A 22332-nucleotide genomic window follows, 5' to 3' on the forward strand; every position below is an offset into this window, starting at 1 on the left:
CTGGGGCCCTTCAGTCCCCAGGCCGACGCTCTAGCCACTGAGCCAAACCGGCTAGGGTCTGGAAAGATTTTTAGTAGATGACATGAAGACAGGTTTTTTTTTTGTTTTCTGTTTTTTATCTGCCCAGCACTCAGAGGCCTGGACCCTTTCAGGCTGCTGGAAGCAGGGAGTGGGGAGGGCCGTGTCAGGGGAGAGGGTGTGGAGGAAGGAGACTTAGTCCATTAGGTTCAGGGAGTGGCTGGCACGGTTTTCTTTTGTGCCCCCAGCTCCGTGGCTGCTTGTAAACCCTCTTTACTGATGATTTTCTGAGAACCACATAGGGCTTGGAGATTGTTGGTCTCCATCCTTTCCATGTGGTAACAGTTGGACATTGGCTGGGGGTGGAGGGCGGCAGGAAAAGTACAGTTGTATGCCTGCAGGATCTGCCTAAGGCCCTTGCCCTACACCTCCCCAGCCTGAGCGGCAGGGAAGCATTCCTCCTTCCCTGGAATCCTGTGTTCAGAACTCTGAATTCCACGTGGTCAGTGTCTGGCCCCGAGCGGTTGTGTTTGCTCCAGGCCTGCGGAACCATCCCACTTGGAAAATGAAGGCTTGTCCTTCACAGATCCAAGGCGTTCACTCGCTGCCCGCTCCGGCAGAGTTCCTTGGCTCAGCTTACAGCACTGCAGTCAATTAGCGTTGTTGCTCTTTTGGGGGAGATTGGCTCCCACAGGGCACACTTATCGCTGAATCGTCCTGTGCGTGAGGTGGCTGCCTCAGCTGCTGTCCGAGGAACGCCAGAATGGCTCCCACACCGCGATGCTTTGGCGTTAAACCAGGGAGACGGCCCAGTAAAACCAGTTCAGCCACCAGTTCTTCCTTCCTGGCCATGTTCATAGAGAACATCATGGGTGTGAATGCGTGTGTACCCTCTGACCCTGTCAGCCACTTCCCAATGGGGAGGGGGTGAGTTCCTGGAATAAGGGGAAATCTCTGTGTCCCAAAATGTGTTTCCTTATGAGCTTAAGTACCTTTGATTGGTTCATGGAGACTGTCCAGACACGAAACCTTGGAAATCCAACGTGCACGTCCATTCCTTGTGGGCTGAGAAAGGACTCTGGGTTATCCTTGTACCTCAGTCTGTGAAGCCGTTGCTTCCTGATGTGTTGTAAAGTGAGCTTATGCGTTTGTATGTACTAGTATGTGTGTGTATTTTCAATGATAGTGTTATTTAGATATTCTTCATGTACCATGAAGTTTAGGCTATAGCCCAGCAGTGCCCTGGCCGACAGAAAACCCAAGTATTCGCTCCTCAGCGGGGTCAGCTGTGACCTCAGCGCCTTCCTTAGGGGGTGAATGGGCCGTGTGTTATAAGATTAAGAGAGAAGGCTCTTGAGTCAGGCTGCCTGAGTTTCAGTCCTAGCTTATTTGGTGGGTGGCCTTGGAAAATTTAATGGTGCCATAGTTCAGTTTCCTCACCTCAGTTTCCTGTGTGAAACAGAGGTGGCAGTAGTACCCACCTCATAAGGCTGTGTGTGGTTTGGAGATAATGCTGATAAAAGATGTGGCATAAAAATGGTGCCTCGTAGGAGTGATGGCTCCGACCATCAGTCAGTCCTTGGTAGCTGCATGATGGAGCCTGCACAGGAGAGGACAGTGGGTCCCCGAGGGCTCTGCATTTGGTGGTTGCCCTGTGACTAATGCAGACTCTCTGGTTTCTTTGTATTCCTTTCCTGGCCCAGTATTGATCCTCCAGAAGGTGGAGAATGGAGACCTGAGCAACAAGATTCTGAAGATCACTGACTTCGGCCTGGCTCGGGAATGGCACCGAACCACCAAGATGAGCGCGGCAGGGACATATGCTTGGATGGCCCCCGAAGTCATTCGTGCCTCCATGTTTTCCAAAGGCAGCGATGTGTGGAGGTAAGGCTCAAGGGTGCAAGGTCAGTGTCCCCCGGGTCTGTGTTGGCTGCACACACACTTCGAGACTCGGAGAACTGAGGTTGCATAGATGCCCAGGAACCCCAAGTAGGTCTAAGTGACCCCTTCAGAGAAATCTACACTAATTCCCGAGTTGCCAGGGACAGTTTCCAGTGCCTTCATCTGCCAGAAGTCCCTCCAGTGCCGTGGCAAATGCACATCTATGCAGGCCTCTCTCTGTCAGTGGTTGCTCCCTATGGAAGGTCAGGGGCAGTGTGTACTCCCATCGCTGACTGTAGGGGGTGAGGGCACTCCGTCACTCCTGGAGACCTTCACCAGGGTCACCCTGGCTTGCTTAGCGACAGTGCTCTTACTGCTGGACTTGTCCCCACTATAAGCTCCTGGGACGATAAGTATTCACTGTGCTGTCTCTTTTTTCTGGTGGCTGGAAATTATCCTTTCCAGTTATCCGGTTAACCTTTTTAGTCTATCTGTTGAATGTGGATAAGGAGTAGGAAAAGAAGTCCAAGCATGTGCCCAGAAATGCATAGTCACAGATTGGACCAGCCATCTGCCTAATAAATATCAGCCCACGAGGTCACTTTTGTATTCCTTTTAAGAGGAATACAAGTTTTTGTGTGAACATATGGATCTAAAACTCTTGTCCCCACTGATGGGAGGACAAGAGGAGGAGCATCTACAGAGCATGCAGCCCGTGGCTGTGAGACTGGGCATCACCTCGGTACGCAAAAGAAAGGACTATAGGTTATCGTTGTACCTCAGTCCGTGAAGTCGTTGCTTCCTGATGTGTGGTAAAGTGAGCTTATGTGTTTGTATGTATGTGTGTGTATTTTTAATAACAGCATTATTGAGATAGTCACATTTACCCTTTAAAAAGTATGACAGTGGTTTTTAGTAAATTTACAAAGTGTTATACCAGTCACCATTGTTATTAGTTTCCTAGGGCTGCTATAACAAATTACCACAAACCTGGTGTCGTAAAACCAAAGAAATGTATAGTTTGGGGACCAGAAGTCTACAGTTAGTGGCCCTAGGGCCACACCCCTTCCAGAGACTCTAGGGGAGATTCTTTTCCAAATAAGGCTTTTGGGTATGAAGACATGGACATAACTTTTTAGGGCCACCATTCAACCTACTATAACCACTATCTATTTTCAGAATATTTTTATTACCCAAAAAAGAAACCTGATACTCCTTAGCAGTCATTTCCTAATCTGCCCTGGCAACCACAAACTTACTTTCTGTCTTTAGGGAGCTATTCTGGACATTTCATACAAATGGAATCATATCATATATGGTCTTTTGTGACTGGCATCTTTCATTTAGCATAATGTTTTCAAGGTGTATCCATGTGTTAGCATGCGTCAGAACTTCATTCCTCTAATAGCTGAATAATATTCCATTTATGGATATACCACAGCTTGTTTATCCATTGTTCATCAGTTGAGGGACATTTGGGTTGTTTCCACTTTTTGGCTCAGTGCTGCTATGGACATCTGTGTACAAGCTTTTGTGTGAACATATATGTTATCAGTTCTCTTGGGTATATACTGAGGAGCAAAATTGCTGAGTCACGTGGTAATTCTATGTTTAACTTTTTGAGGAACCGCCAAGATATTTATCTTTCTCTGACTGGCTTATTTCACTTAGCATAATGCTCTCCATGCTGTTGCAAATGGTAAGAGTTCTTTCTTTTATACAGCAATGTAGTATTCCATTGTGTAGATGTACCACGGTTTTAATCCACTCATCTGCTGATGGGCACTTAGGCTGTTTCCAAATCTTAGCTATTGTAAATTGTGCTGCTAGAAGTGTATTTCTTTTAAGGAGTCGTCCAGTTAGTCCAGACTGGTGTGCCCTATGAGATCGTTCAGGAACCCAGGTTCTTTCAGGCCTCTCAGTGCATTGTTCTTGCCTGAATGGTTACATCTGAGTTTACTGTTGCTTCTGCATTACAGTCTGCAGAGAAGGGGAACAAGAGCTTATCCATGGCAAGCAGTTTGTCTTTCATTTGGAGATGACCCAGAAATAGTGCACATCTCCTCTGTGCACCCCTCATTGCCTGTTCTAGGTTATGTATGCACACCTGGCTCCAAGGGAGGCAGACAGATGTAGGCTGGACAACCATGTGCCCAGCTAAAACTCTTATTATGGAAGAAGGAGAGAATGGATTCCGGGGGACAATCAACCACTTGCCACACTCAACCTCATCTTAACGTTCTTCATGGGACAACAGGACTTCTCAGTAGCATGATTGTTTTCTACTTTCTACATTCCTGCTAGCCTCTTCTCCCAGCCTGGCCCCCAAATCACTCAGGATTAATTGTCACATTCCCAAGATTTCTGTTGCTGCAATGATTTCGGCAGAGTTGCCTCTGGATACCAGGTACATTCTTAGCGGGAAGAGCAAACCCAGATACCTAATGTCAGATCTTCTCATGGTGATAGAAATCCAGGCAAGGAAGGGCAAGGCCATTGCAGGGCTCTGTCCATCAGGGAAGTAACAAGGCAGAACCTTTCAGCTTTTACCCAAAGTGTCCTTGTTCCAAGACTAAGCTCCAGGGTTTGCCCTGAAAGCACACATCCTGAAAGCAGGCTTGAGGAGCCTCTGGTGAGAGGCATCTGATGATGTTGTTCTACTACCTGAAGGGAGTAGCTGGGAGGTAAACTTCAAATCAACTGCACTTTGGATGAGGTGTCTTAGAATTTGTCTCATGGTCTGCTCTGCCAGTGGCTCTCTGGATTAGGACTGTTCCCGGGGCTCAAGCCTCCTGACTCAGCGTGGTTGATGAATGTGGTTTGAAAACATAATTCACCCTATTTCTTTCTAGCTTCCTTAGCTTCCATGCTTCAGTATTTCTTTCTAGGACACCATCTATTGAACCCATTAAATGAGCTTTTTATCTCTTTCTCTTCAAGCCTGCTCATCTAAGTGGCTCCAAATGATCTTGCATCTTCACCAGAAGAAAACACGTGCCCATTGCTATTCATACAGCATACATACACTGGTAGCAGCGTTTACCGCCTACGAATGCTTACAGGCCAGGCTCTATACTGAATGCCGTACATCGTTTATCTCATGTGTGGGATGAAATGGAGGTATTTTATTGATCATTGTAAGTTTCTAAAGTTACAGTAGTAAAACGTGTTCACTATAGAAAAAATTAGAAAATATGGATAAACAAAGAAAAAGAAAATCACCCACAACTTACTTCCAAAGATAACCTATATTAATATTTTGGTGTACTCATTCCTGTTTACATGCTCATCCACCCTTCCCTTAAAATAGGGTCATTCTGTTTTTTAAGCTACTTTTTAAATATAATATTGCATGAGCATATCAAGAAGTATGTATTGCCAATAAAAATATCAATGTATATGTTACATAAATATGTTAGTAAATATGTCATCATTTTGAATGAGGATCCAGCTAACAACAAGAAGAATTGTATGCTACTTTACAATTTACAAAGTGTTTTCACATATTTTAAGTTCAGTTGTTTTTGCCGAAGATTAGTGAACAGTCAGTGAGGTTCCTGAATGTGGGGTCACAGCTGATTGCCAAGTGCAAGAGCCCATTCAGGGGGCACCGCTCCCTTTAGGACATGGACCCCTGAGTTGACAGTTATCCCTAATAAACAGGTTAGCCCTAATTTAGAGATAACACAGGTTAAGAAGAAAAATAGTCCTGGTCCAGTTCAGGTGCGGAATTGCTGTGCCTTTGGTTGGGAAGGATTGCTATCCACTCCGATGCTTTTCTTCAAGTTGAAAAAAATAAAACACCCCTCTCCCACCTTTGACCATATCCAACGGGGGAAGGTTACCACACCTCTGGAGGTGGCTAATTAATGACATGGGGTGGGGGGGGATGAGTTCCCTGAGGGCAGCACTGTGGGAGCTGGCGGTTCTCTATGGGGGAGGGAGTCCCAGGCAGTGTTTAGGTGGGTGCTTCCAGGCTGCTTGTAAATGGTCTTGGAAGGATCTCTTGACCTTCCCTGTCAATCCCAGGAGGGCAACAAATTAAACTAAACTTGAGGTAAATCAGTGGGCTTCTGCCCGCCTCTCCCTGGGCCTCAGACCCAACTAACGTGTATTTCTCCAGTTTCTTTCTTGGACTCTATTGCTGTGAAAGGAACACCAAGACTTCCTTTATATCACCCACCTTCTGTTACAAAAATAAACAGGAACATTGGCAGAGGGAAACTCGGACTGGTTGAGTCATCCCGGAAAGGCTTCCAGAAGGCAGGTGTCCTTCAACAAGGCCCTCCCCACACACGGAGGGCTCTCCCCAGCTCCCACCAGCCACTCTCACGTCAGGCCCTCTCCCAGGGCAGCACCGATGTTTGCTGGCCACAGGTGGTGACTTCTGGATGAGGAGCAGTTGTTATTCTCTGCTCTGCGAGGTGTAGGGGAGGCCGCCTTTGTGCAGATGAGGGAACAGGTCTGGAGCCATGAGCTTGCTTTCCCAAGGTCACATGGCTGGTAAGTGGTAAAGCAGGCATTTGACTGAAGTCTGTCTCGATCTTTCTTGGGGAGTAGTCCTCCCATTTCACTTAGTTGTAGAGCCCTTCAAATGGAATGGAATGCTGATGCTCAAAGAAGCCAGCCAGGTATGAGCAGAGCTGCTCTTGTTGCAGCCAAGAGGTGCCTAGCTCCTCCCTTTTCCAGGTGGCTTGAGACTTCTCCATGGGTCACCTAGGGCTCCACGCGAGAACCGTCACACGGGGGATGCTAGGACACAAAGAGGATGCATGTTTGGATCTTTGAAACTCTACTGTCTTTCCAGGTGGTTAGGGTTCAGACACCATTTGTCTTTGCCTGGATGGGAGAAAGAAGTTCTTTGGGACCGTGGGTGTTCCTTCCTCGGGGTGGAGGTGGGCAGTAATGCAAGGGCAGGCAAGAGGAAAGTCGCTCTAACCTAGGAATACAGCCAGCAGTGCTGAGAGTTTATGTGGTAAAAGCTGCCCAGCGTGAGCTCTGTCTGGGGGCCACATTAAAGGTCTGGTAGGAAGTGTAACAGTGCAGCTCTTGGTGGTTTTCAGGCCTTACTCAGGGTTACCCTGTGCACCCTGCAGGACCGTCTCACCAGGCACTCACTCCCACCCCTCTCCACCAACTCACTCACTAAATGAGTGCCTACTATGTACCAGAGCCTGAGCCAGGCCCTGAGAACGCAGATTAAGCACTACTATCCCTGCCCTCTAGGAGCCCATAGGCTGGTGAACAATCAACTACAGTATGTGGCAGCCCAGCCAAAGGCTGCGTAACACCTGGAGGTGTTAGGCAAGGCTTCCTAACGTGTCCAATTGTTCCCATCAGCCTCAGTCTAAAATCCAGCACCTTGTCCAGACAAGACTTTGGAACTGTCTAGCAGGCTTTTTCCTGTCAAGATATATGAAGTGTTTGGAGGGGTCACTGGGGTAAAGCCATTGTCTTAGGAGACTGGCCAGGCCACTCTGAGGGTCCATGTGTAGGGATCCCCTGGCTGCCCTGGCTCATGGGTTGGCACATTGTTGCTCTTTGGGACCATGCCAGGCCACTAAAGACAAGTTCATGTGCTTGTACATGCTGATCCCTGTCTCTGGAGCACTAGCTCTTCCTTCACTCAGCATTCGAGGTCTAGCTCCAGATTTAGCAATCTCCCATCCCATCCTGGTCTGGTTTGGGCGACCCTCCTTTGTGCGCTCATAGTATCTCTGTGGTGACTCATTTCTCCATATTCTAATTGAAGGTCTTTCTGTTCCTCTTATTAATCTCTTCGTGGATAAGATCTGTATCTTTTTCTTTTCTTTTTTTTTTCCTTACCCGAGGATATGTTTTTATTGAAGGGAGAGGGAGAGAGAGAAAAAAATTGATGTGTGAGAGAAGAAACATTGACCGGTTGCCTCCCCTACTCACACTATCTGGGGATTGAACCTGCAACCTGAGTATGTGCCCTGACCGGAATCAAACCCAAGACCTTTCAGCTTAACCAACTGAGCCACACCAGCCAGGGCAAGATCTGTATCTTTTTTTTTTTTTAAATATATTTTATTGATTTTTTACAGAGAGGAAGGGAGAGAGATAGAGAGTTAGAAACATCGATGAGACAGAAACACCGATCAGCTGTCTCCTGCACATCTCCCACTGGGGATGTGCCCACAACTAAGGCACATGCCCCTGACCGGAACCAAACCTGGGACCCTTCAGTCCGCAGGCCAACATTCTATCCGTTGAGCCAAACCGGTTTCGGCAAGATCTGTATCTTTTATCCTGTATGCTAGTGTGTGGCATTGAACTTGATGCATAATAAAGATTTAACAGATGTTTAAAATGAATTAATAAATGGTGGTGCACTTGAATCAGATCTTGAAAGACTGTTAGAGTTTCCCAGGCAGAGACATGTAGAAGGACATTCTAGAGAGAAAGAATGGAAAGATGGTGCAGGGTCCACCATGACTTACTTCATGTACCTATATGCCCTTAATATATGCTGCTCAACCTTTCTAGAGCTTGCTTTCCTCATCTGCAAAATGATGATGAAACTTACCTTGCAGGTTTGTTGTAGGGATTCAAGATGGTGTTTGTAAATGTCATAGCACCCTGCACATGCAAGGTACCACGATAAAATAGATACTGGGTTCTTTCTTTCTTTTAAATTAATATGACTTTTTGTTGTTTGTAAACTACTGATGAATATTAAAAAATTCGAGGTTTGTGTTGAAAATATAAAAAGAGCCACTGTTCCAACCATTCATGGTCTTACGTTTTCTTGTCCTGACTCAGTCCTGGAAGGATTAAACACGCTGTATTTTGTCTAGTTCTGATTGTGAACTCGTAGAATAGTTATTCCGCTAAGCTCTGTGCTCCTCATTCTCTGGCTTCCAGGACCTGTGAAAAGAAATTCTTCATGTAGACTTGCAAGGTAGGAAGGGAGCTCTGATGTCCTCACCGCTGGTGATCTGCTGTGCTCGGCTGGTGCAGGCTACCCTGGCGAAACGTCCCCTTGGAATTAGCGGTGTCCATTAAGGGCTCACACTGATGGGGGCAGGAATCTATTCAACCTAGTGGGCGTTAAAGAAACCTTTTTAAAGATTTTAGGGGGAAAAATCTGTTTGTTTGGAGTGGTCAGCTTTCTGTGTTTCCAAAGCTAAAAAATATATATTATATATATATTTATATTTGTGACTAAAGCCGAAATTTTTTTAAAACAGAAAAACAGGTATTTTGGGGAGGCTGCCCCTTCTCCCAGTTTATTACACTAACAATAACAACAACAAAATAGCTATGGCTCTTGAGCACTGATTTAAACACTAGAGGAGCTCATTTAATATCGTGAGTCTTGAGAGAGTGCTGTGTTATTTGCCCTTCACAGGTGAGGAATTTGAGGAGCAGACTTTGAAACCGAGGGTGCTTGACTCCAGAGTTTTTGCTTCCCGCCAGAAGGCCTTATTGTCCCCCTTTCATATTACATTACTACGTCCATTTTGTTCGTCTCCCTACGTGCTGGAGAGAACGCGGCATGCTCAGCAAGCACGCATGAATGAGCTACTTCAGTGCAGTTGTACCCGTGGTTATCACGTCTTCTTCTCCTCCCTAGCTACGGGGTGCTGCTTTGGGAGCTACTGACTGGTGAAGTGCCCTTCCGAGGGATCGATGGCCTGGCAGTCGCTTATGGAGTGGCCATGAACAAACTCGCCCTCCCCATCCCTTCTACATGCCCAGAACCTTTTGCCAAACTCATGGAAGGTAAGTGATCCCTGGCCAGGACAAAACTGGAGACGGTTCACCTTCCTATCAGCACTTGATAGATTTTGGCCAATTCTGCAGGATCAGTTACTGAAAAAGGAGATGAAGTGTTAGTCACTCAAGGAGGAATCCTATGGGTGGTTGGAAGAGCTACTTCAACATGATATTAGCACCCTGATAGTTGATGTCAGAGCTGTCCCTTCTGTCCTTCTCCAGTGACTGTAGATCTTAACTTAGTAACTAAAGCCTGCTATCCAGTTCTTCATTATATTATTAACTCAAATGAAGAAGGTATAGCAGCTTTTATTTTAGGACCTCTGTGTGTCTTACATGTAGAAATAAAGAGCACCTGAGAAGAAAGGAACTCTCAAAATCATCTAGTCAAATCCTACAATTTTGTGAGAAATCCAAAGCTGAGAAAAGCTAAGTGGATGGGTGGCCGCTCCATTAGTAAGAGCTGAGTTGCAAGGAGAAAGAATTCATTTTTCCTGACTCCCACTCCAGTGTTGTTGATCCTTGCCTTCTCAATTGCCCATTGAGGTCGGGGAGGGTAGCTCATTGGTTTTTGGAAAATTGAGGCCCAAGGTGTAGTTACCCACTGTAGGACTGGAATCGTGAGTAACTGGATCAAGTGTGGTAGTGCACTTCACACAAGGGAACTCTTTGGACTTGCCTTTCTTGTGCTGAATCAATAGTCACCATTGGATGGGTGCACAAGTGCAGCATTTTCTTTCCAAGTTCACCCTCTTTGATTGTGATGCTGGGCACCTGGCTTTACTTCCTAAGCCCTGTTTGTGGACCTAAATCCCAGTCTCTGTTTCTGAAAGGAGAAATGAGAGGTAGTTGCCTGGTAAATGAGGTCATCATATCCTAAGTCTAACATTTGCCTCTATCCATTCATGCTTTTTGTCTGCTCATGTGCTCCGTGAAGATTGCTGGAATCCTGACCCCCATTCACGACCACCCTTCACAAATATCCTGGACCAGCTAACTACCATAGAGGAGTCTGGTTTCTTTGAAATGCCCAAGGACTCCTTCCACTGCCTGCAGGATGACTGGAAACATGAGATTCAGGAGATGTTTGACCAACTCAGGGCCAAAGAAAAGGTAAGAGGAAAAAGATAAAGTCGTGCATTGGATCAGTGAGCCTTCTCTGCTGGAGCCTCTCGGCAGATCCTGACACGACCACCTTCCTGCTTGGTTTGCAATAACGGGGCAGCTCTTTCCTTCTCTGCTTTGCATGGAAAGAATGCTCCAGGCCTCAGGTATGACCTGAAATGGTATAGACTTTTTCTTCTTTTGGAAATATGGCGGGAATAAGCAGGGGGAGTTGGAGCCAAAGCTCTCCTTGAGCCTATCTACTTCATTGTCCAAACTGAGGGAGCACACCATTGGGCAAGTACCAACGTGGTGTCTCACCTGCCAGCTGAAAGTGCCAAAGAGTTCTCCAAAGGTTTCTTGGCTCTGCAATGGACTTTTCGAGGGGTAGCTTGATTCCAAGGATACTTCAACATGGAGAACAGTTATTGGAACACCTTGCCAGTGTCTTCTGGTATCAGAATCAGAAATAGCATGTGGGCTAAAAATACTATGAATCTGAAATTGTTGGGCATTTTTCATGTTTTTGTGAAAAGGGCTGACAGTCCAAACCAACCAGGGAGTTCAGAGACTTAGCCAGGTAGAGATCCATCTTCCTGTTTTGTGGCCGTTCTGTAAATGTCCCCTCTCTATGCCCTTGGTGCAGTCAGTGTCCCCACAGGTAAAGTTAATCAAAGCAGCTGGGTTGCTTTATACTGCAGGGACAGAACTAAATCTAAGGGCTACAGCGAGGGCCCGGAGGGAGGTCTATATATAGACTTGGTTAATTTCTCTTTCCCTTCTCACTCCCCACCATGGGAATTTGGGAAGCAACATGATAATAATAGCAGCTAAAATTACACGTATCTTTATGACTTCCCAGTTCTTCCACTTGAAAGGTCTGCTAAGACCTTCTCATCCTTTTTATCGTGGAGTCTTATGCCCCTGCCACCAGCATGTAGGGCAGGTGTCATTATCTTTTTCTTCTCAGAACTGAGGGTCAGTGACTTGTGTAGGTAAGCAGGGAACCAGAAACTTCAACCTGGGTCTTCGGATTCCCAAATCATCCTCTTCGCGGTATCATTATTGTTCCCTAAACAAATGACTTCAACATCATTTCCGCAGCTGATGTAACAAGATTAAATTCTTTTTATTCAACAGAGCAATCCTAAACTTGGTACTGTTTGTTGAGTCAGCGAGCATTCTGCAGGGGAATGGAGTGAGCTGATGATGAATCTTTAAGGATCTCAGGGGGAAGGGGGAGAGACCCGCACTGACCACTGAGCAGAATGATTAAAAAACTGTTCCAACTAGAAAAACTGCAGAGTTGCTGGCCTTTTGCTAGATTGCTAATCACTGACTCTCAGTTATTTCTTTTGGTTAATGAAATTATAAGGGTACCAGCCAATAAAAAAATGAAAGTTGGATTTTGTCAATAAGTAGTTACTAGGAAAAGTCAAACCCATTCTCACAATAGCTAACATTCATAGAGCAGGTACTATGTGCTGTGGTCTGTTATTTATTTATATGAATTCTTGCATAATCATACGTAATGAGATAATAATTATCTTATGTTATACCACCCTGTGATGTTGGTGCTATTAACTCCCTATCACAGATGAGCCCCCTATCAAATTGCCCAAGGCCACACAGTTCAGGCAGTTTGTTCAGTCCTCGCTCTTTTTTTTTTAAATATATTTTATTGGTTTTTTAGAGAGGAAGGGAGAGGATAGAGAGTTAGAAATATCGATGAGAGAGAAACATCGATCAGCTGCCGCCTGCACACTCCTTACTGGGGATGTGCCTGCAAACAAGGTACATGCCCTTGACCGGAATCGAACCTGGGACCCTTGAGTCAGCAGGCCGACGCTCTATCCACTGAGCCAAACCGGTTAGGGCCAGTCCTCGCTCTTAACCACCACGCTGTGATGCCTCTCCACATAAGGCTTGTAGTTGGGCGAGTGAGGGTAAGATGAATAATGAGCTTTGTCTCTGGAGTGATTCCTCTTACATTATTGAAGGTAGACGATATGATTGGCACACTATGAGGTTGACCCCTCATAGGTGTTTCACAAGAAGGGGACTTACCATGTTTGAGATTCTTCTAGGCTAGTTAGTACTCTGTGAATGTCTTGGTTTCCTATGTGATTCAGCTTATTCTTCAGGTTGGCTCAACCTACTGCTTCTAGGTATTGTGACCTGGCTTGGTCTCTGGACTGGGGTTGGGGTTCCCTAAAAGGAAGGAGCTTAGCCTCAACCCATCCCTTACACAAGAGTATGCGGGAGAGAGGACTTAGAAAGGCTGGTATTAGCTTGAACTGTTCAGTGCTCCCACTTAGCAGCAAATGGTAAATTATTACAACCAGCCAGTAACAATTTTTCTGATTCGTCCATGTGTTTGTGTTTTCCTGATGGTGAAAGCTAAGTCATGGGACAGGGAAGCCAAAGACTTGGAAGGTGCACCATTGATCTCTTTGGAGCTTATTTCATCAAAGTAGAAGCTCAAAAGTTCAAGCTCATCTCGTAGATACTTATGATGAATCTATGTTCCATCAAGGAGGATTGCATTTATAAAAGTGTCTTCTACCTCCTTCTTTCTCATTCACTCATTCATTCATGGACTCAGCAGTTATTGAGCACCTACCATATAACAGACAATTTCCTAGGTGCTAATCCTCTTCTTGTTTCTCATTCTACTCCTTTTATGGTTATTTTGATATTCTCTTGGAAATGGAAGATTAGTCAGACAAAAAGCTCCTACCACCAGAACATTTTATTCCCATCTCTGTTTGCTCTTCTGCTTTCTACCTGCTGCTCAGCTTCCCCAATATGTGCTCTCATACTTGTTTTTTAAAAAAGCTCTAAGTTTCTTATCTATAGTATTTTGTTTTTGTCCAGAATGACTCCTTCTAGTGGAGCATGTCATTGAGAATTTTAAGTTTCGACCACAGAAGTGTTGCTCTGACTTCTTTATTAAAGAAACATTCCACTTTTTAAACATGGTTCTCCTAGGTTATTGACATGAGAGCTTTCTTAAATTTCCCCTTATCCCCACCCCCTTCAGTCCTAGGCCTGGAGTATCCAGTGTTAAAAGTTTAGGTTCCATATTTAAAAATTGTATACACATGCTTTGTTCTCTTTCCTATTTTCTCTCCTATTTCCTGATTCCATGTCTCCCACCTCTTCCCAGGACTCTGTGCTGGGTTCATTGATAAATTCATGCAGAAGGAAAAGGGGGTTCTGCCCACCTAATGTGGCAGCGGCTCTAGAGCAAGTGCCTGGCAAAGATGTCAGGAAATGTTCTCTCTTCTCTTGGCTGCATCGTCGCCATCCTTCCAGAGCAAATGGCTGTCCTTTAAAATAAGAAGAGCCCTAACCGGTTTCGCTCAGTGGATAGAGCGTCGGCCTGCGGACTGAAGGGTCCCAGGTTTGATTCTGGTCAAGGGCCTGTACCTTGGTTGCGGGCACATCCCCAGTAGGGGCTGTGCAGGAGGCAGCTGATCAGTGTTTCTAACTCTCTATCCCTCTCCCTTCCTCTCTGTAAAAAATCAATAAAATACATTTAAAAAAAAAATAAAGATAAGAAGAGAGTTCCGACCACATGCCTCAGCGGACTCCCTCACCAAGCGAGCATGCCTCCCCTACCTCTGCAACAGCCACTCTGGAAATCTGTGTGTTTTTTAAAAATATTTTTTTAAAAATTGATTTCCGAGAGGAAGGAAAAAGGGAGAGAGAGAAACATCAATGATGAGAGAGAATCATTGATTGGCTGCCTCCTGCAAACCCCGCCCCCCGCACCACCACCACTGGAGATTGAGCCCACAACCCAGGCATGTGCCCCTGACCGGAATTGAACCTGGGACCCTTCAGTCCGCAGACCAACACTCTATTCACTGAGCCAAACTGGCTAGGGGCTGTTTTTTATTTGAATGTTTTAGGTGATGCCAGCAGGGTGATTCATTTATAGTGGGCACATTTTAAGGTAGATCACGTTAAGTTGGCTCTGGTTTTAAAAAAAAACTAACATTTTTACGTGATGGGAAAATTTAAAGTAGAATCACATCTGCAAAATATAAGTACATATTATATTTTCTACCCAACCCTCCACTTTTTTTCCTGACTCATAAGCAATTTTCATCAATAATCAAGGAACCACTGGGAGCTCTCAGTCCGGGGCTTGGCCTCTGGCTCCTCTAGCTGTATCCTCAGTGTGACTGTTCTGAGCCTGCCTTTCTCCACCATCCAGGTGGGCAGGTGTTCATTCACCAGCTAACTACGGTGCTGCCGTCTCTGCTGGGGACTGGATGTAGGGGGTGTTAAAGGGGAGCTCTCCAGGTGGCCCTGAGCACCAGCCTCCGGGCCCTCAGGCCTCACCTCTCTGCACTGACACCCACTCCTACTCATGGTTCTGGGTCCTGCCACCCCCAGGAGCTCCGCACATGGGAGGAGGAGCTGACGCGGGCTGCACTGCAGCAGAAGAACCAGGAGGAGCTGCTGCGACGCCGCGAGCAGGAGCTGGCCGAGCGGGAGATCGACATCCTGGGACGCGAGCTCAACATCATCATCCACCAGCTGTGCCAGGAGAAGCCGCGGGTGAAGAAACGCAAGGGCAAGTTCCGCAAGAGCCGGCTGAAGCTCAAGGACGGGAACCGCATCAGCCTCCCTTCGGGTTAGTGGCCGGGGACCCACTGGGACTTGGGCACTGGGCGAGGGGCTGGGGTGGCCGGGGGTGGGCGGGAGCCAGGGGCTGAGCTGGACACATGGCAGCGGAGTCTCAACATGGAGCCGGCCTGCAATGGGCCATTCCGTTCACTGGTTGGACTGGCCTGCTGAAAAGGGACTCCACCCCAGGGCACTTCGTGAGGGTGACTAAACACAGGATATGAAGGGAAGACACACTGGCGGTGGTCCTGACGGGCAAGCCCGGCCTGGCTGCTAGAAGCATGGTCACTCATGTAAGCACATCCTACTGTAGGCACATCTGGCGAAGGAAGCGTGTCACTGTGGGGAACAGAGATTCCAGAGCATGTCTGTGTGAGAAAAAGAACTCTTGTCTCATCTCAGGGTTCCTTTAAATCAGCGGTTCTCAACCTGTGGGTCGTGACCCCTTTGGGGGTCGAACGACCCTTTCACAGGGGTCGCCTAAGACCATCGGAAAACACATATGTAATTACATATTGTTTTTGTGATGAATCACTATGCTTTCATTATGTTCAGTTTGTAACAATGAAAATACATCCTGCATATCAGATATTTACATTACGATTCATAACAGTAGCAAAATTACAGTTATGAAGTAGCAACGAAAATAATTTTATGGTTGGGGGTCACCACAACATGAGGAACTGTATTAAAGGGTCGCGGCATTAGGAAGGTTGAGAACCACTGCTTTAAATAATTAGTTCACTGCGTGCAGTTGCGATTAGGACTAATATATAAGAATCTGATTTACACATACCCTTTCAGAAACGCATTGGCTGAGTATAGGTACCTTTGTGGTATGCACAACCTCGGGAAAATGCGAAGAAATATGAAACTAGGCATTAGAATCTTGTGGGGGGCGCTGTACCCATGGAGGGAGGTGAACGCTCAAGTGTGTGTTTATGTAGATGAAAAGGTTCACTGTATTCCGAGTCCTTAAGGCCCCAGGAAGCAAGCTTATTAGAAGTTAGGGAACGCGGGGAATATGGCCCAGTAGGAGCAGGAGTGGGTGGTCTGGAGCACAAGGATGGTGGCGTAAGCAGAGACAAGGGAATTTGTTTAGTGAAAGCCAGTGAATGTGTTCATCGGGCCTGCCTACTGGTTTCCTTGTTGAGCATTTGTTTTCTCTTCAGGCAACACAGTCCCTAAGCATCTCTGAGCCTCCAGCATGTGCCCGCAGACTGCTGCATGCCGGGGAAGCAGAGACTCGCGATCGTTCCCACCTCAGGGAGGTCACAGTCCAGGGGGCAGACTTAGGTGTCAGCGTGCAGCCGTGATGATTGTACCTCTTTGGTCGATAAGAGTAACACTCAGAAATTCAGAGCTGTACGCCTTCCATGGCTTAGGCCGAGCCTAACTGCCTTTGAAATGCATCAGAGTTCGGACCATTAGCTCCATGGCCCTCACTTCCCTAGGTTCCCACCAAGGGTTCATTCTTATTCCCCTGCTCTGCCTGCACGTGGTGAGAAGCATTAGTCTGCCTGCTGGGGTCCCTGCGAAGATGGGTGTGCACTAATAGATTATATGAAACAGAGAATTTAAAGTTAGACTTCCTGGGATAATCACCAACTCTCAGGATCCAAAAAGGACTATTCTAAATATGTAATTGCCACACCTGTGTCCGTTTATGAAAACTGTCTCGTGACTTCCACTGGGATAAGGAGTTTTCCTTCTCCTTGTATGTCCATCCTGCCATCCTGCCATCTTTTTTGGGGAAAAGAGATGATTCTGAAAGAGAACATTTCCCAGGTGAACAAGGAGTTTCTTAGGAAACGGGCCTGTCCCTCAAGCCTGCCAGGAAGTGTGTGTTTTCTAGGAGGAACTGGGTTGTGGGAACATTCTAATGCACGTGTGTTTATCTTTCTCCAAGCAGATTTCCAGCACAAGTTCACGGTGCAGGCCTCCCCCACCATGGATAAAAGGAAGAGCCTCAGCAGCAGCCGCTCCAGCCCTCCTGCAAGCCCCACCATCATCCCTCGCCTTCGAGCCATCCAGTGTGAGACTGTTTCCCAGATTAGTTGGGGCCAGAACCTCGGGGGCACCTGTCCCCGACTCTGTCCAGCCACCGACTGGTCCAGGCTTGCACCATCCATAGCTCCTGCCACTTCTCCTGGACAGTGTGTACATACATGCACATATGTACGCAAACCTCAGCCTCCCCTGGTCTCCCTCCATTAGCTTTACCGCTGCCTCCTCTTCCTCTTCCTCGTAGTCAGATACCAGCAAAGGGGTCTGTGGGTACAAAGTGTTTTGGTGTGTGATGTAGATACAGGTTGGTACCATGGCCTGGGCACCTTGTGCGCTCTGCCGTATTTGAGGCGTCGTTGTTTTTCTTATGTTCATGCTTCCCAGGGAAGGGTGTTTTCAAAGTGTAGGTCCTAAGAAAACTTGCCAAGTATTTTATGATAGGCCACATCTGGACCGATTTCATTTTTCTGGCGGTGCTTATTAAAAAGAATTGATATATACACTCCTTGTGGTTCTAAAAGGTTGGATGGGATCTGGAGACAGATGGACAGCATCCCCATTTAACACTACTCCTTGTAGTTTTAAAGCACATACATGTCACATGCATGTGTGTGTGTATGTATATGAATGAACTAGTTTCCCTGATTTAAGAGATTTCATTTAAAAAAAAAAATCCTGGATTTCTGGCTTTCCTTGAAAAATCAGACCACATCAGTGGGCTCCCTTTTGCGGTGGCCCAGTTGGCTGGCGCCTGCGGAGGCTTCCACATGCTCCGTATTTTGCCTCAGTTCCCTCAACTGCTTATTTTTTGGCAACTGGCTCACTTCGCTCGTTTGTGGAATAAGCCAAGTCTCTGAAGCAGGTGGGTTTCAGCCCACGCCCAGAAGAGTGTTCTTCCTGTTATCTCTTCTATTTCTCTAGGCCCGTTCCTTTCCCCTGTCCTCCTCCTCCTCCGGACTCCCTTTTCCAGAGCCTCGAAACCCTCATTTGCTTCCTTTCCACCACTTTCCTTACAAAACTTCCTGCACTTCACACCTCCGTTGCCCCTTATCCCCTCACCCCACCCCCACACACACTCTAGTCCCACCCAACCAAACAAATGCCTCCGTCAGATCTGTTTGGAGCGCTGAGGGCCGGCTGGCCTGCGCTCCAGCTTTTCGTTGGACTCATGAGAGCCTAGGAAGGGTTCCCACGTCTGGTACTTTGAGAATGCTAAGTGAGAGGGGGCTGAGAACTCCATCACTTTCCTGGAAGGCTCCATGTGGGCATGGAGTTTTTAAAGAAATGTGACTTTTTCCCAGGAGCTCCGTGTGTGTGTGTGTGCGTGTGTGTGTGTGTGTGTGTGTGTGTGTGTGTGTATGTAGAGGCTGGTTTAGGGGCTGGTGGGGAGCGCTGTCCATCTGTCTCCAGATCCCATCCAACCTTTGTTATTCACAGTGACACCAGGTGAAAGCAGCAAAACCTGGGGCCGGAGCTCAGTCATCCCAAAGGAGGAAGGAGAGGAGGAGGACAAGAGGGCTTCCAAGAAGAAGGGACGGACGTGGGGGCCGGGGACGCTGGGTCAGAAGGAGCTTGCCTCGGGCGACGAAGGGTAAGAGCCAGATGATGGGAGATTCTCATTTGAAGACGGGGCACCTTCTAAAGCTACGGTGGGAAGTACCTTTTTCTCTATTGTGCGTTTCACTTCTTCCTCAGAAATTATGAGCTTCTCGATCTTTACAACAGAGTTTGCCAATTTCCTTTTCCCCTGGAACCGCCTCTGATAGGGGCCGGCATACTTTTTCCATAAAGGGCCAGATAATAAGTATTTTAGGCTTTGTGGGCCGTGTGGTGTCTATGGTAACGGCTCAGTTTTATTGTGGTAGTGCAGAAGCAGCCACGGAGCATGGACGAGACGTAAGTGAAGAAGAGGTAGTGGGCAGGAGGTAGACCATGAGTGACAGTTCACCGACCGCCAGAGCAGTGCTACTCAGAGTAGCAGATACCCTGAGGCTGAGCCAGGTGGACAGAGTTCTGCTAGAATATTGTAACTAGACCTGGCTCTTCCCCAACACATCTGCTCAGAGGAAAGAAGGAATATGGATTAGGGGGCCCTCTTGACTGGAGACTCATCCCGAAGCTGAGGCAGGCAGAATAATCCAGTCCTGGTAGAGCAGTTATCAGCCATGGGCAAACTACGGCCCGTTTGAAATGAATAAAACTATTGAAAAAAAAGACCGTACCCTTTTATGTAATGATGTTTACTTTGAATTTATATTAGTTCACACAAACACTCCATCCATGCTTTTGTTCTGGCCCTCCGGTCCAGTTTAAGAACCCATTGTGGCCCTCGAGTCAAAAAGTTTGCCCACCCCTGAGTTAGGTAGAACTCAGGGCCACTAGAACTTCTTTTAGGCCCCACCCCATAGCTACTCTGATGGGTGTGAGCGCCCTCTCTGGGCAAAGTGCAAAGCACGCCTTGGTGCCTTAGATGTGCTTGTGTGTGCTCTGTGGGCTTGTGGCCTAGGACTCACATTCTCCCGGTCCTTGTCCTTCGGAGGCCAGGCATTTGTAGTACACTAGTGAAGATCTTGGATGCTGCCCCTGAGCTCCCTGGGTTCGAATTCTGGCTCCACCATGCCTAGCTGTGGAACCTTATGTTTTCTTATCCATAAAATGGGGATTATATCCATACCCGTCTCATGGGGTAGATGGAGGAGTAAATAAGCTCATCATTGTGAAGTGCAGAGAAGATTAGCTGGCTCATCGTAAGTAGGTGTAAAATTTGCTATGCTTCTCCCATGCTTTAATGCAATTCTATTTCATACCTGAAGAACAAACACAATGGTTTATACTTCTTATTCTTGGTGTGAGAATCTAGAACCATGGCTTTTTTTTTTACTTTTCCTGGTGTGACTATAAGCAGCAACCTGCCTCACCCTTTCTAGTGGCTTTCCGAAGAGCTTCTAAGGTTGAATAGTAGACTTCTAGGTGCCCTCAACCTATAATTGGCCTCCATGTTCCTCCAAACACGAAGATTTCGTGTCCAAAATCTAGCTCGCTATGTCAGATCTGAGCTGAATGTGAAAATACTTTGGTTCGTAAAGGATTGACTATCTGAAGCCAGGCTTTGGAGATTGCCAGCTACCCTGGGATAGAAAATTTAGGGCAAACTACCTAAGCTGTGTAGACCCCCTGGGGATGGCACGTTGCTTTGCTGCACTAAGTTCTACAGGAGCAGGAGCCCTTGTCTGTCCTCTGTGCCCTGGGCTGGAGAGAAGAAACTCAGTCACTCTGAATCCCATGATATGTCCGACAGTGTGATTACAGGTAGGACTTACCAGGTTGGCTAAGGATCCCAGTTGTTTCTGTGGTTTGGCTTCATTTAAAGAGGTTTGTTTGTTTGTTTTTTGTCTTGCTAATAAATTAAGTTTACTTTGCAATATAAAATGTTAACTTTGGGATTTTCTTCCTTCTTATATACATTTGCTCACAAAACTTTATTTTTAAAGATTTTTTTTTCCCAATCCTCATTCGAGGATATGCCTTCATTGATTTTTGAGAGAGAGGAAGTGGGGGGGGGGGGGAGTTACATCGATGTGGAGAGAAACATTGATCAGTTGCCTTCCGTACATGCCCCAACCGGGAATCGATCCTGCAACCAAGGTATGTGTCCTGACAAGGAATCGAACCTGCGACTTTTTTGGTGGGTGAGATGATGCTCCAACAAATTGAGCCACCTGGCTAGTTTTTTGTTTGTTTGTTTGTTTTTGGAGGGGGAGGGGAGAGAAAGAGAGAGAAGCATCGGTTTGTTTTTCTACTTATTTATGCATTCAATGGTTGATTCCTATATATGCCCCAACTGGAGACTGAACCTGTAACCTTGGCGTATGGTGAGCACGATCTGACCAGCTGAACTACCCGGCCAGGGCTGCCCTCGAGACTTTTGAAGCAGTTCAAAATATGTGACTTCATTTTTCATGATTCTCAATTCCTATCTAAGAAATAAAATGGATTCTACCCAGTCTTGAATAAAAAAAAACCTCTTTAATGTCAGCAAATTTTAAGAGCCTCTATATGACAATATTTCTAAATTGGTCCCTGTCAGCTAAAGAAAATATATAGGCATAAAGCTCTATTGAATTTAGTAATGTTAAGTGAATCTGCATCTCTATATTTTAAAAACATAATAGTCCACATTTGTAGGGGAGTTTGCGGCCCCGTAGAATGATGCTGTGGCTGCCCAGGGACCTTTGTCCCAGGGACTGGGCGGTCCTGATGTGTAGCAGCTCCAGCTGGGCCTTCTGCATAAGATCCTTTTACGGTGTGGGCTTTGCTGGCTGGACAAGGGGAGGGTGGCTGGTGACGTAGCTCGAGTCCAGCCTTGAGGGGTCCCCTCTGGGAGAGGCTGAGCTGGCTATACCTGCTCGACCCACTACTGATTCTCCGTGTTCATTGAAGATCCCCTCAGAGACGTGAGAAAGCTAACGGGTTAAGCACCCCATCAGACTCTCCACATTTCCACTTGGGGTGAGTCTCCTCGTCCCCTTTCAAACGTATTGGCAATAACCCTCCTTCCGTTTCCTTGTTCTCACCGTGCACCTCAGAGAATCCAGCCTCGTTATTGCCAAGCTATGCTGACCTTTTATTTATTTATTTTAAGCAGTACCATCGTGCACCTTGGGAAAATTCCTGTGTTGGTCTGACTTTACCTTGTTCTTCACTTCCCTCATCACTCCGGTTATTGGGGTTCTCCTGGTACCCTTAGTTTTAGGGAGACCATAGTATGTACCCTTTGGTCTGCAGCACTGGCTCTGACTATGCTAACCTGGATTTCCTTGGACCCAGAGCTGGAGGCAGGGTTGTTCTAAGGTTAGCGGGCAGAAGTCCCAGGCTAGGGGTTCTAACAGCTTGCTTATCTCTTGTGGTGTATTTTGGTTCACACCACTGGTGGCTAGA

At 46.7% G+C, this 22332-nt stretch overlaps 1 protein-coding gene across 2 annotated transcripts in view; it reads left to right on the plus strand.

Moving 5' to 3' along the window:
• MAP3K9 (mitogen-activated protein kinase kinase kinase 9) overlaps positions 1 to 22332 on the plus strand; it is a gene marked incomplete at its 5' end in the record, with an annotated part of 70888 nt that overhangs the window by 43140 nt on the left and 5416 nt on the right. Inside the window, 7 exons of one of the 2 annotated variants that reach the window (XM_081105309.1) lie at positions 1722 to 1902; positions 9500 to 9648; positions 10580 to 10755; positions 15154 to 15394; positions 17300 to 17422; positions 18832 to 18985; positions 21835 to 21903. In XM_081105309.1, coding sequence (XP_080961435.1) covers positions 1722 to 1902; positions 9500 to 9648; positions 10580 to 10755; positions 15154 to 15394; positions 17300 to 17422; positions 18832 to 18985; positions 21835 to 21903 — 1093 coding nt within the window. The remainder of the gene's footprint in view (positions 1 to 1721; positions 1903 to 9499; positions 9649 to 10579; positions 10756 to 15153; positions 15395 to 17299; positions 17423 to 18831; positions 18986 to 21834; positions 21904 to 22332) is intronic. The other variant, XM_081105310.1, reaches the window with a different exon arrangement.

Source organism: Myotis nattereri, assembly GCF_964212035.1.
Source record: "Myotis nattereri genome assembly, chromosome: 1".
Taxonomy (NCBI): Eukaryota; Metazoa; Chordata; class Mammalia; order Chiroptera; family Vespertilionidae; genus Myotis; species Myotis nattereri.